Genomic DNA, 13,703 nt, shown 5'->3' with positions numbered 1-13,703 from the left:
GTCTTTTTGACCACTTTTTTGACCTCTTTCTCTGTAGATAGCTTAACTACCACCCTCCAACAGTACCCTTCATCTCTCCATAGCCACTCCCTCTCATGGCCACCTCCTCAGACTCCCTAACTACCACCCTCCACCAGTGTCCCCCATCTTTCTGTAGCTCCCCCACACCCCATGACCTCCTCCTCAGATTCCCTCACTGCCACCCTCCACCAGCACCCCTCATAGCTTCGTATTTCCCCCCACTCCATGACCTCCTCCCCGGATTCCCTGCCACCCTCCACCAGTGCCCCTCATCTCTCTGTAGTTCCCCCCCATGACCCCCTCATCAGATTCCTTCACTGCCACCCTCCACTAGTGCCCCTCATCTCTCTATAGTTCCCCCACCCCATGACCTCCTCCTTGGCTTCCCTCACTGCCATCCTTCACTAGTGCCTCTCATTTCTCTGTAGCCCCACCACCCCATGACCTCCTCCTCAGATTCCCTCACTGCTCCCTCAACCAGCGCAGTGCCCCTCAGCTCTCTGTAGTTCCCCCACCTCTTGACCTCCTCCTCTGCTTCCCTCACTGCCAACCTCCACTAGTGCCCCTCATTTCTACATAGCCCCCCCACCCCATGACCTCCTCCTCAGATTCCCTCACTGCTCCCTCCACCAGCGCCCCTCATCTCTCTGTAGTTCCCCCACACCCCATGACCTCCTCCTCAGATTTCTTCACTGCCGCCCTTCACCAGTACCCCTCATCTCTCTGTAGTTCCCCTCCACCCTGTGACCTCCTCCTCGGATTCCCTCACTGCCACCCTCCACTAGTGCCCCTCATCTCTCTGCTGTTCCCCCCACCCCGTGACCACCTCCTCTGACTCCCTCACTGCCACCCTCCACCAGTGCTCCTCATCTCACTGTAGCTCCCCACCCCATTACCTCTTCCTCGTTTTCCCTCAATGCCACCCTCCACTAGTGCCCCTCATCTTTCCGCAGCTCCACCCCCACTCCAGGACCTCCTCCTCGGCTTCCCTCACTGCCACTCTCCACTAGTGCCCCTCATCTCTCTGTAGTTCCACCCACCCCGTTGACCTCCTCTGACTCCCTCACTGCCACCCTCCACCAGCGCCCCTCATCTCTCCGTAGCTCCCCACCCCATGACCTCTTCCTCGGATTCCCTCACTGCCACCCTCCACTTGTGCCCCTCATCTCTCCATTGCCCCTCTCTCATATCCATTCCATTTGTTGTACAGCGCTACTCATATGAGTGTAGGGTGTCACAGTACTTTACATAACAGCACGCATTATACAGAGACAATAAATCAGTCTATGGGGAATGTCACATAAGCCAATGAGGATTACAAGGTGTAGAAATCACGTCATCCATACTGGTGGGCAATATATTTTACGGGGGTTTGGACTGGAGAAGCACAAACTCAGGATTTAAAGAGTACTCCAGTGGTTGGGGGTCAGCTTTACTGATTAAAATGTATAACTGCCCAAACAAACTCTTTTTGGCAACATTAGAATAATGAAGGAATGGAGAAGTTCTAACTATATCACAATACAAAAAAGCGAAGTTTGTATGCAGCTCTTTAAAGACAGTTCATAGGTCACTGTCCTATGTTAGGACAGTAACTTCTGAACTGCAAGTAACACAAGGATATCTGTGACAGAGGTAGTAACCCACTGAGCTATTCCCATCAAATTCAGTTTATCAGCACTTAAAAACTACCAACAGACAAATGGTTACTCTGCAGCAGGATCGTAAATCACCAGTTATCTGCACAGTTTTTATTGTAGTTGTACATCGGTGGCAGATTCACTGGGAGGGCCATGGCTCATGTTTGGGTGGGCCTGGCCCACCCGGCCCACCCCACCCTCTAGAACCGGGCCTGGCAGGAGGTAACATATCCTGCACTTGTTAGTGGTGTGAGACAAAGAAAAGGGTCAGCGACAGGAGGATATTTACAGCTGGGACTAATTAAAGTCCCAGATAACCTATCTGTAGAAATGTAAATGCTGCATTTTAAAACATATTAGGCATTTGTTCTCAACCCACAACATAGCATGTTTTTTGAAGGAGCTCACAATGAAAACTCACAATTAAAACTGCTAGACTTACCGACAACGCTGCAGAATGTGATCTGTCCTGCTCCTTACTTGTCTAACCTCTCTCCCTGAAAGCCCTGGTGTTTCTGAAGAGTGCGGGGCCCCATCCTTTTTCCGGCCGGGCTCTGACTGAAGAGAAACAATGTAACTTGTTACTTTGTTTCTCTTCAGTCCTGCCCTGGGTCAGCGCGAGGAGCTCTGAGCAGGCTGCAGACTGCACCTGCTTTCTAGAGCAAGCCTTTCACACACAGCTCTTTACCGAAGAGCTGAGGGGGCCCCCTTCACCTAACCGAAGACTGGGGGCCCCCCGCACCGCGGGGGCTGCGGGGGCGTTTGTTACGCCCCTGATTAAACCCAACTTGATGTTCAAGTCAAATTAATTGTAATTTTTTAATAAAAGGCAGCATTAAAAAGTTGCCACTGTGTTGGCCAGGTTTTCCAGTGGCTATTTGCAGTTTCTGACCATTATCAGCCTTCTGCCTTCCTGTGGAGACGTGTGAACGACTCCCAGAAAAGAACACAATAGAGGCCTGCTTACCTCTCCCTGGCAGGAAGCCACACCAAGCCCAAAAGGCAAGCTTCAAAGGGGAAGGCATCTTTGAAGGGCAAATGGTGGACACACACCAGAGGGGCGGCTCTTTTGGTCTGGTAGACAAGTTTGCGTCAGGGACAGAGGGGCAAATTGTTGCCAAACCGGTTTTTACATAGACGTATGCCTCAAGTCGCCACACTTATGAGGTGGGCCATCAAGCTCCACATACCGAGAAAAGGGTTCTGCCATCTTGGGAGTGGACAGAATATTATACTCTGGGATAGCTAGAAGCCACACTTTGCAGGAAGTCGTCATCAGGCAGGAGGGAACCTGGTGGCCCATTCGCTAGTATTCACTGCATCCTCCGAAGAGAAATTGTGGGCATAAAAGTGGCACCCTTTACATCAGGACCACAGATCATGCTTGTACTGGAGAAATGACAGAAGAAGGACTGCCCTGATTTTCCCTGCACATGACGAAGAGAGGTTGCACCAAGGACTGAACTGAATCTACTGCTCCTGGGTTAGCAAAAAGAGGGCTATGCCTGTGGTGCCTGGCTCAAAGAAAAGCCGCCCGAGCCCCATACAGAAGAGGCGAACCTCAGTAGTCAGTTGGCTGGCTTCGTGTTACAGCCTCTGGGCCACAACAGGTGAAGAAGACGCCTTGGCTAGTTGTTAGCCACAATTTATTGATCGCCACTGAAGTGCAGCATGGGAGACCAAGTCCCACCACTCAAAAGTTGCACCCTAGTCTGCTAGATCCGGGAGAGTCATCAGAGTGCAATTTGGTCGCCCAAGACAGACACTAGCCTCAGTTAAAGAGAACAGCTGGTTTTGTTGTTACCAGAGACATGTAGACCATTGGTACAGTTTGCTTGCTGGACCTCACTTGAACTACTAAGGACACCGATCTCTGTAACCAAAGTTGCCTCTCTGTGTTTGTTGACCAAGGGGTGGATGCAGGAGTACCCCTGTTTGCCGGATCAGCATGCTTCAGCACATTTAGCAGTCTATATCCCTTGCATCAGGACCACTCCATTGATGTCTATGACCGTTTGCCCATAGAGCCTGGAACTGGACTGGCGACTGCTTTGACTGCAAGCCTTTTTAGCCCCTGTGACTTGCTACCTGTCAGAGTTGGTAGCCCAGAGCGGGCCAGAGCAACCAAACACAATTTTACAAAAGTTATCAAAGTAACCGCTAACTGTGGTAGTTGCCAGTGCATGTTTGTGATTGGAATGAAAATCAGTGATTTACGATTTGCCTAAGAATTTGTATCTCCAGAGGTTTCTGGTGGATGTTTTCATTTTGGAGTTTAAAACGTCAGAAAAATAAGATCTATTTTGATGAACCGTTGCTGGATTTCCTTTGTGTTGTGTTTCTTTCAATTGTTTCAAATCATTTAACACTTGTTCAAGCCTGACTTCTCGAAGCCACACCTACACAGGGTTGAGCTTAGGTTTTACAAATGAGCCAACTGGACCCAAGACAGATTGGTGAGTTTATTAAATGTGAGGTCTCGCAACCACACCTTATAATAAACAGCTTTACTCACAAAATTGTTTTAACAATTAGCTCCGTCTAGAGTATTTTGCAGTAGTCAATGCACGTAAATGGCACTGCAAGATCAATACGGTTGTGGGACATCTATAGTGAGGCCTGTTCTACCACTGGGCGTTATGTCTGTGCTCCAGTGGTATTATTGAGACACAAGAGCACTGAAAAAAGATTTGAGATGCGGATAACTGCACAGGGCACTTGAAATGATGGTAATTCATATCAGTAGCTGTATTAAATTATAACATTGTTGACACAGTAGCCAACTAAAATATACACCTACTAAATGTCTACTTTGTCACATTACATGCTTTCCTTGTCATAACATTGTCAACGTTTACCTTTTCAGGCTGCATGAATTGATCAGACTGAGGGCCTTGGAGCCAGAGGGGCCTCAAGTGAGAAGCCTTCTGCTGGATATTGACTTCAGGTACGTTTTGCAGAGAAATATATAACTGCTGAAAAGGTAAACACAATGGTTCGTATAGGGAGGACATTTGACATACAGTGCCATGTGCGCAATACATAGAGACATGAAGTAATTCACTTCTCAACCTGTGTTTTGTGAACTTCGTGTGTGGCAGTCAACACCAAGCAATGGTGCACCGCTGTGTTTTGAATCATTAGCAGCCTGGCAAATAGTAATAGTCCCAGATGGATTGTGCTGCCACAGTCCAAATGAGAGGAGATTCTGGTTTAATGGCTATAGCTTTGCTTGCAGTTGGCAGAATCTGAAGACTATTTCTGATGGTCTTGAGAAAGAGGAAACCTGCAGCCACTACCTTGGTCACATGAGGCATGAGAAGCAGGGATTTCTGGGAGGCTGTTGAACCTAGAGGCTTAATTGAGGCAGTGGCAATAGTGCTAAAATAAAACTGTATTTTGGCATTCATGCATGTTCATAATGGGAAATGAAGGTCTTGTTGTAATTTTGCAAAAAAAATAAATAAAGTGTTAATAAATAAATAAGAACTTAAAATAAGAAAAAATCTTCCCTGATAATAGGAACTCTATTCAGAAAAGGATGTCACTGTGAATCTGTTGTTTCTCAGTGTGTATGTTGTTTTGACCACATGGTGAAACAATTTAATACCAGACTATTGTGGAAAAAGCAAAGGTGAAAAGCAGCTACCCTACTTAAGCAGACCTCTAATACAATTCTATGTTTCAAGAATAAGGATGGTAGCCAACCAGTGAGATTGATACTCTGGGTGTAAAATCAAAAAGCAGTAGCAACTTCTTAGGGTGCAGAACTCTGAGGTAATGCGTACCGTGGAGTTGTAGAGAACAACCTGTTGTGATGAAATGCTAATTGGGGTGCAGATCACCTAGTATTAAAGTTTATTTATAGTTATCTTTAGGTTGAACCGTGCATTAGAGGGCTTCAGACCACTTTACAGAAGTGAGTAATATATACAACAGTTTTGCGTTTTTACAAGGTACGGATGGAGTGTCCATTTTGAGTTCAGATAGAAAACGTACATACAAGGAACTAACTTATGTCAGAAAGAGAAACGACTGCAGTAAAACTCCTGAAAGCCAAGAGATCCTTTGTTAAGATAGCATCATGCTATGGCATAAATAAGGCAGAAATTAGAGATGTCCCTCAAACAAGAGGAGTATCATGCCGTTTTTGAAGATTTTAAGTAGATGCCTGGGCCAAACGAGAGAGGAAGTCCCTGATTTTTTGGGGAAGCTATCTGAGAGCCCATGCCAAAATGCAGTGTTTCCTAAAATCTGGTGTCTTTAGAAGTGGCGTCCTTGAGCTCCTTAAGGTTTGAAGATACTTGAGTAGTCAAGTTTCTGAAACTGATAGTTTTGGTATGAATTGTGGATGCACACAATCTCGGATATAGTTGGATTTAAACATGTATTGCACGGTGCCAGACTTCAAGCCACCAATCCCAGTAAGGCCCCTATATAATATATGAAAGAGATATTTCCTTTGACTAGTTCTAGGCTGATTCTTTCAATTAAATATGTCGAGGGTTCAATTAGGGAAATGGGTTGCTCACGTTTGTGGGATGCTCCTAAGTGCCAAACTGAAGCACCCTTCCAAGCAATGAAGGAAGGTCACTGATCTACCAAAAGAGCTACAGAGCGGCTGCTGCTCAGATGGACATTATTTGTCTGACAAGACATCGAAGGGGGTGATCTCCTGGTTTCCAAGTGTGCGCCTTCCATGTGTGAGTAGCTCACCCAGTCTCTTCTTCGCATTCTAATAACTTTAGTTGTGGTTTTCCCATTATAAATTCAGCACTACAAGTCTCGAAATTCAAAGCAAATGTTCGACCGGATTGACTACTCAGGCTCGGAATTGCAGAATTTCTTTCAATTTAGATCAGAAGCATTAACAATTATATAAATGCACAGGAGGTTCAGCACTATGTACTATGGTTAGATCTCCAAGTACCTAAATACTTTTGTATCGTTAACAGTCAACGAGTAAAATAACGCGTTTCGCCTCCCATGAGACTTCTTCAGGGCTCAATGATATGGTGAATCTAATTCCTTTTTATCGTGTTGTTCTTTAGGGTATGGTTTCCAAAATTCAAGTATTATCTCCTCGTGTTGAGAATGATTTCATTTCCCGACGCCACCGCTCGGTTCGGATGCAGAGCATACTCTGCATCCGAACCGAGCGGTGGCGTCGGGAAATGAAATCATTCTCAACACGAGGAGATAATACTTGAATTTTGGAAACCATACCCTAAAGAACAACACGATAAAAAGGAATTAGATTCACCATATCATTGAGCCCTGAAGAAGTCTCATGGGAGGCGAAACGCGTTATTTTACTCGTTGACTGTTAACGATACAAAAGTATTTAGGTACTTGGAGATCTAACCATAGTACATAGTGCTGAACCTCCTGTGCATTTATATGTTGTTGTAGGACTTTGTCCCACATTATTGAGAGTAAAGAGGGTAGTACTCTCTGGTTTCGTGCACTATTTGAATTGTTTTACGTTAACCACTAATATTTGTTTGGTGCGGTCCTAATCAGCCTCCACCTCTCCCTTTGTACATACATTAACAATTATATGTATACTGCTCAATGGAACGATAGATTAAACACAATGGGATTTGTGGTTGCAGTGGGTCACGTATGGAAACAACTCTAGACTTTGCTCTTTTGTACAGTAACTAGTGTGGAAAGGAAAAAAAGGCTTCTATCCCCTAATTAAATTGTGCTGATTATTTCAGTGCAGTGTAGCACTAGTTCTCAACCACTCCACTGCTATGTTGGAAAGTCTCTTATATTTTGGATTGCCTGTAAAACTACAAGGCAATTAGGATTTCAGTCAAGGAAATGGTATAGGTTGAGGTCGAAAGAAGTTTTTTAATTCATACATTCTGCCTTGGATATTTATTTTTCATAGGTTTGATTGAGTTATGTACTCTGAATGTGTGATAAGATATCTCACATTGGTTTGTAATTATACTGATTTACCTTTTTTATGATCTATTTTTGTTGCGTGTTGAAAACAGTCTACTTGACTTGGAATGCCTCTACGTAATTTCAGGCTACAAGTTGCATCTCTTAAATGGCGTTGCCCTTAATTTGAAGTGACTAGTTGAAATGATAACATTTGCCGAAATGATGGCTTCAAACAGAGGAGTTGCACAACTGAAGTCTTTCAAAAGTAATTGGTCCTGATTTTGGTGGGAATAAGCCGAATGCTGGAAAGATGGCTTCAGTAAACTGGTGTTGCAACCGGTCAAAAAAGGGAGCAGTGGCACTTGAAAATTCTTGCAGGACCTTCATGCTTTTTGCATTGTAGAAGATAATTTTACTTCTTTCACAATCTACGTGCACTCCGACTTGTTTCATGCCAGTGAGCCCTTTGCCGCACAGAATGGCTTTATCATTGTGCCAAGCTAGCAGCTGCTTATCCTTCAGCTCCAAACACCAGGAGAGCCGGTTTCTTCCCAGCTTCCCAGATTTCTTCTTCCCCTTACGCTCAATCGATCCATAGGCCATCCCAATGGTCCAGGCTGGAGAAGACCGTACATCGACCTCCCAGTACTGCTTTCCTCTCATCCAGCCATTGGAAGCGAGCACGTAGCACATCGCGTCAAATCTTAGAGGGCTGTTTGGAATATTCTGAGGTTCGTTCACAAGGCACATACCAGTGTGGTCGCTGGAAATATAAATGTTTTTGTTTGAGGTTTCAACATCAAGCAGGATGGGTATTTGATCTGTAAAAAAGAATATTAGAATTTATATTTAAATTGTGCATTATATTTAACAAAATACATGAGCCCTCCTATATGTTTGGGGGCTAGGGCATACAAGAAGACAGGATTATAGGGATCACAGTCACATTTCATTTTGTTCTGTTTTGGGGCTTTTTTATTGGTAGCTTTTATTGGTAGCTTGCAGCAATGTCATTTAAAAAACAGATGGTCTATCGCATATGGAGTGCATCACCCTTATCCGCTCTCACGCAACAATGCGTGTTTAATCCATCAGCAAACATACAATACGTGTGTACAAAAATGTAACCATCATTGGAGCGTCTTGTGACGCTACTGATACACAGGGCTTACACTCACACTGCTAGTAATGGGCTCATGCGCGGAACTTAAGTTCCTTATATGGAATGTAAATAGGCTTGGGGACAAACTCAAACGAGGAACAGTCCTCCAATACCTAAAGAGGCAGGCTCCCGATATAGTCCTCTTGCAAGAATCCCATTTAATTGGCAATACGTGTAGGGCCCTAAACAGATGGGGTTATCAATTAATAGCGCATACAGAGTTTACCTCTGGCTCCCGTGGGACAGGTGTGCTTCTGCGGAGGAACTGCCCCTATATGGTTAAGAAAACATGGACCGACGAACAGGGAAGGTTTGTGGCAGTATCTGGCTCCTGGGAAGGGAAAACACTTAATGTGCTCTCTAGGTCCCCCCTGCGCTGCGACAGTCTACTCTACAGGACCTTAGCAAATTTATCCTTGACCTCCCAATTGGCACGTTAGCGATAGGGAGAGACTTTAACCTTACCGTAGATGGCTTACTTGACCAACTGCCCCCGCGCAGATATCCTGGCTCGGGGTCTAAATTGGCTGAAATCTTCGGGGCTCTTGGCCTTGTAGATATTTGGCGACACCTCAACCCTACCACTACACAATTCACCTTTCACTCGCGGGCACATAACAGGCAATCAAGAATAGACTACATGCTCACACTCCCTGAGGACCTGTCTGAATTTAGTGAGGCCTGCTGCCTAGCCCGTGGGATCTCGGATCACTCCCCTATTCTAACGAAGATGACGGTGGGTCCCCAATCCAGGTGCACGACCCTGACTATCAACCCATGGGCTCTTAAAACACCCCATATCAAGGCGGCGCTAACCAAAGACACCAAATTATATTTCAAATAAAACGTTGGCTTGGTAACCTCAGCCCAAATCCTATGGGGCGCTTTTGGGGCAGTTATAAAGGGAAGAGCTCTTGCCTTGATGGTAGGTCATAAGAAGCAATTAACAAAACGCATTGATCAACTTGAAGTAGAAATTCTGAAGGGGTAAAAAGCCTTGGCACAGTCCCCTGACCACGCTGCTCAGCAATTATTGGCGGTTAAGATCTTAGACTACAGACAACTCCTTACAGAGGCGGCTAATGCAAAGCAAAAGGCATCCTACCATAAGATCTATGAGCACAGGGAGAGAATGGGCAAACTATTGGCCTGGCTGGAAAGAAGAGAACAGGCATCGACATGGGTACACCAATTGCATGAGCCCACAGGGGAAGAGATCACTGATCCCTGAAATATCGCAGAAACATTTGCTTCTTTGACTCGGTATATACATCGGCTGGGACGGTCCCGCCACATGCAGCACGGGAGCTTCTCTCCACTATTAAAGTCAACTGCCTATCACCAGAGGAAAGAGACTCCCTTGAAGGGGAACCCACAGAAGATGCAATCCAACACGCCATACGTGACATAAGTTTGGGCAAAGCTATGGGATCCAACGGGCTCCCAATTGAGCTTTTTAAGTCAACGGCTTCCAGGTTAGCCCCCTATCTCTGCCAAATGTATTTAGACAGCTATGCGAAAGGGCTGTTATCAGAAGAGATCTGTTTAGCCACAATTGTGGTAATACACAAACCGTGCAAACCAGCCAACGATTGTAGGGCTTATAGACCTATCTCCCTTCTGACAGCAGAAGCTAAGATACTAGCAAAATTATTAGCTAACAGACTTATCCCTCTGATCACAGGACTGATACACCCAGACCAGTTCGGCTTTATGCCTGGCCGGAACACCGCCCTGAATTTAAGATTCCTACATGGGGTTCTGGTTAGACAACATACGATTGGGGAAGAGGTGGTCTTGTCGTCCCTGGACGCCAAAGTGGCCTTCGACATTATTGAATGGAACTATATGTTTGTGATCCTAGAGAGAATGGGCTTCGGACCCAACTTCATAAAATGGATCATGTTACTGTACACTAGCCCGACTGCTCAAGTGGTGGTAAACCGACACACGTCCAGACAGTGTCAGCTGGGTAGGAGAACTCGGCAAGGGTGCCCCCTATCGCCCTTAATATTCGCCCTAGTGCTAGAACCCCTGGCGACATGGGTAAGGGGAGATCCTCTCATACTGAGACTCAAATGGACCGAAAATCATAAAGACAGAATTTTTCTATATGTGAATGAAATATTTTATATATGGCCTCTCCGACTACTACTCTTCATCGTATCCTTCATATTTGCCGTATATTCGGCAATCACTCAGTATATACAATAAATTGGTCTAAGTCGCAATTATACCCACTGCGGGGGCCGCAGCCTCCCGTACCAAGGGAGTATGACATCCCTGTGGCTTCAGAGGGCTCCCGCTACTTAGGTATCTATATAACGTCGGACCCCACTCGTTTTTATGAGGCAAACTTACAAGGGCCCTTGACGCGCATCCGAATGGATGTAAAACATTGGCGTTCCCTCCCTCTGACTTTCCTGGGATGCGCAGCCCTTTATAAAATGTTGCCGTTACCTCGCTTTCTCTATGCGTTACAAAACACTCCATATAGGGTCCCCGACTCCTACTTTTTTAACATTGATACCGCAGTGCGAACCCTGCTGTGGGATGGACGGGCACTGCGTATAGCAATCCAGAAATTATCGGCGTGATGATATGATGGGGGAATGGCGTTGGCTGACCTCGGGTCACACTACTGGGCATCTCAACTCGTGGCGATCAATAGCTGGGTGCATGGGGATTGGGATGACCCGAGTTTCCACACGGACTGGTGGCTTATGGGACAATGTGGATATCGTAAAGCACTATACATGAAACCCCGACAATTGGGCCATACTGGCCCGATGGCTCGTACAATTGTAATCTGGCACGCGGTCAATAAAAAAATTGGGCTGGCATAATAAAAATACATGTGCAAACCCACTCTGGGAACCCGAGCGGTTGGGTCGTGCCCTGGGTTTGATAAGTGGGACCTAATTGGTATTTCAGCGGTGGGGGACATGTGGAATTTTAAGGGGTTGGCCCCATTTGCAGATCTGCAGAGCGTATGACCAGGCACTAACCGAAAAATTCAGATATCTGCAGATTAGCCACGCACTCAAAACAGCAATACCGGGGGGGTGGTCCACTTCCTGAGGCTTCCCTACTAGAAGATAGATTGATACTCAACCCCACGGTCAAGAAGGCCATATCCCTAACTTATAAAAAACTGATCAACAACCAACTGGATCTTTTAACGTGCCTGCGGCAGTGCTCGGACGCAGACCTGGGAGCACCAGAGGAAGAGGACTGGCGAGACGCTCTGGCCTCCAAGGGAGGTAGCCATCCCTATGAGACTGCGGCTTGTCCAAGTCAAAGTTCTCCACCACGTTTACCTGGCTGCGGGAGTTCTGGTCAAAATGGGCAGGAGAGCCGACTCTTTTTTTTTTTTTTTTTTTTTTGGAAAAAGTTTTTATTGAACAATAATTCGGTTACAAGTATGGGCCTACAACCACCCGGGCCGGCCGCTAGGTACATAAGGAAATATACACATATCAAGGCTGCAATCCGTTCCCAGGGCACTGCCCCGCAGTGGCTCAAGATAGTCCTCGAAGAACAGCAAGCGTCAGTCCAACAATAACAGATACAAAAAAGAAAAACAATAAAAACAAAAGGCGAGTTACGAGGGATATCAGTGCGGTTCAGGCTCCCCCCGGGAAACTCCAGTCAGAACATTTGAGCAATCCGCTAAAGAGAGGAGGACCGGGAGGCCGGGAACGGAGGGGGGGGGGAAGGGGGTCAAGGGAGATGAACGTCCATATGTGGTTGTTACAAAAGGCGCTAGGAGCCGTCAAGGGTCAGGGGGACATGGCGATATCAGTGTCTACCAGGGGGGGCGTACAGATGCCTCCGCGATACGCATTCCATTGACCCCAAATTCTACCCCATGCCCCCGGCTTGCCACGGGCCACATACACTGTCTTCTCCCGAAACATACACCAGTCCATATTCTCCTTCCATACTGACACGGTGGGCGGCCGTTGAGCGCCCCAAAGTTGCGCTATATCCCTCTTGGCAATCATGTTCCCTAGGGCCGCCCATCGGGTCTGAGCCGCGTTGTAGTCATTGGGCTCCCACACATTCAGGACACAGCGACGCACCTCCGGCAGCAGCACAACCCCGGTGACCTGTCCCATAACCGTGTGGACCCGGCGCCAGTAGTCCGCCACCTCGCGACACTCCCAAAGGATATGAAGAAAGGTGGCGCTGAGCCCGCAGCCTCGTTTACAGAGTCCGTCGTCAGAGAATCCCATCGCGACCAAGCGCGGACCCGTGACATACACCCGGTGGAGAATCTTGAGCTGTACCAACCGGAGACGAGCCGGAATGGCAACCTCCTTGGGGGACGACAGTGCAGACTGCCAGTCTTCGTCGTCCAATTCAACCCCATCCCCAGTCCAAGCCCCCCGAAGGCGCACCAGGAGATCTGCCCGGTGATTAATCAATTTTTTATAAATTAAAGAAATAGTACTATCAGGGACATGTCCGTCAAGTACGCGGTCCTCGAGGGGCGAGGAAACAGGGATCTTGGTCCCCTCCCCGAAGACCGAGAGCAGGGCGTGTCGAACCTGGGCGTAGCGGAAGAACTCCCTGTCGGTCAGCTCGTATTCGGCCTGGAGCACCGCGAAAGTCTTGACCGCGCCCTTGTGCCACAGGTCTCCCACTTTGCTGATACCAATCGTGTCCCACTGGTCAAACCCCTTGGTGGTCCACAAGCTGCCCAGGCGGTCGGAGGCAAACAAGGGAGTAGCACATGTCATTCGCTCACTCCAGCCCGTGGCCGCAGTGGCAGCCCTCCAGGTCCGCACAGCGATCTTAGTAGGACCCGTAAGGGTCCGGTCAGCCAGGCGGGAATAAAGTGCCCTGTTGTAGTTCCCGCCGGGAAGCAGGAACTTGTCCATCTCATACGCCGGATTCAAGCCGGGCGCATACGTGGCGTGGTTAATGGCAGATAGCTGCGAGGCCCAATAGTACCTGCGAATGTCAGGAAGCGCGAT

The 13,703-nt window shown here is 47.2% G+C and overlaps 2 protein-coding genes across 6 annotated transcripts in view; one reads left to right on the top strand and one right to left on the bottom strand.

The window, feature by feature from the left end:
- ZCCHC4 (zinc finger CCHC-type containing 4) overlaps window positions 1-13,703 on the top strand; it is a 452,628-nt gene that overhangs the window by 203,166 nt on the left and 235,759 nt on the right. For all 5 annotated transcript variants that reach the window (XM_085642314.1, XM_085642317.1, XM_085642316.1 and 2 more), the window contains one exon: window positions 4,528-4,608. In XM_085642314.1, coding sequence (XP_085498440.1) covers window positions 4,528-4,608 — 81 coding nt within the window. The remainder of the gene's footprint in view (window positions 1-4,527; window positions 4,609-13,703) is intronic.
- The window catches only part of LOC146862951 (uncharacterized), a 56,920-nt gene continuing 50,717 nt past the window's right edge, over window positions 7,501-13,703 (bottom strand). Inside the window, exon 7 of the mRNA XM_085642319.1 lies at window positions 7,501-8,380. Coding sequence (XP_085498445.1) covers window positions 7,788-8,380 — 593 coding nt within the window. The 3' untranslated portion in view covers window positions 7,501-7,787. The remainder of the gene's footprint in view (window positions 8,381-13,703) is intronic.

Source organism: Triturus cristatus, chromosome 2_2, assembly GCF_964204655.1.
Source record: "Triturus cristatus chromosome 2_2, aTriCri1.1, whole genome shotgun sequence".
Taxonomy (NCBI): domain Eukaryota; kingdom Metazoa; phylum Chordata; class Amphibia; order Caudata; family Salamandridae; genus Triturus; species Triturus cristatus.
This window is presented reverse-complemented; position numbering and strand designations above follow the sequence as displayed.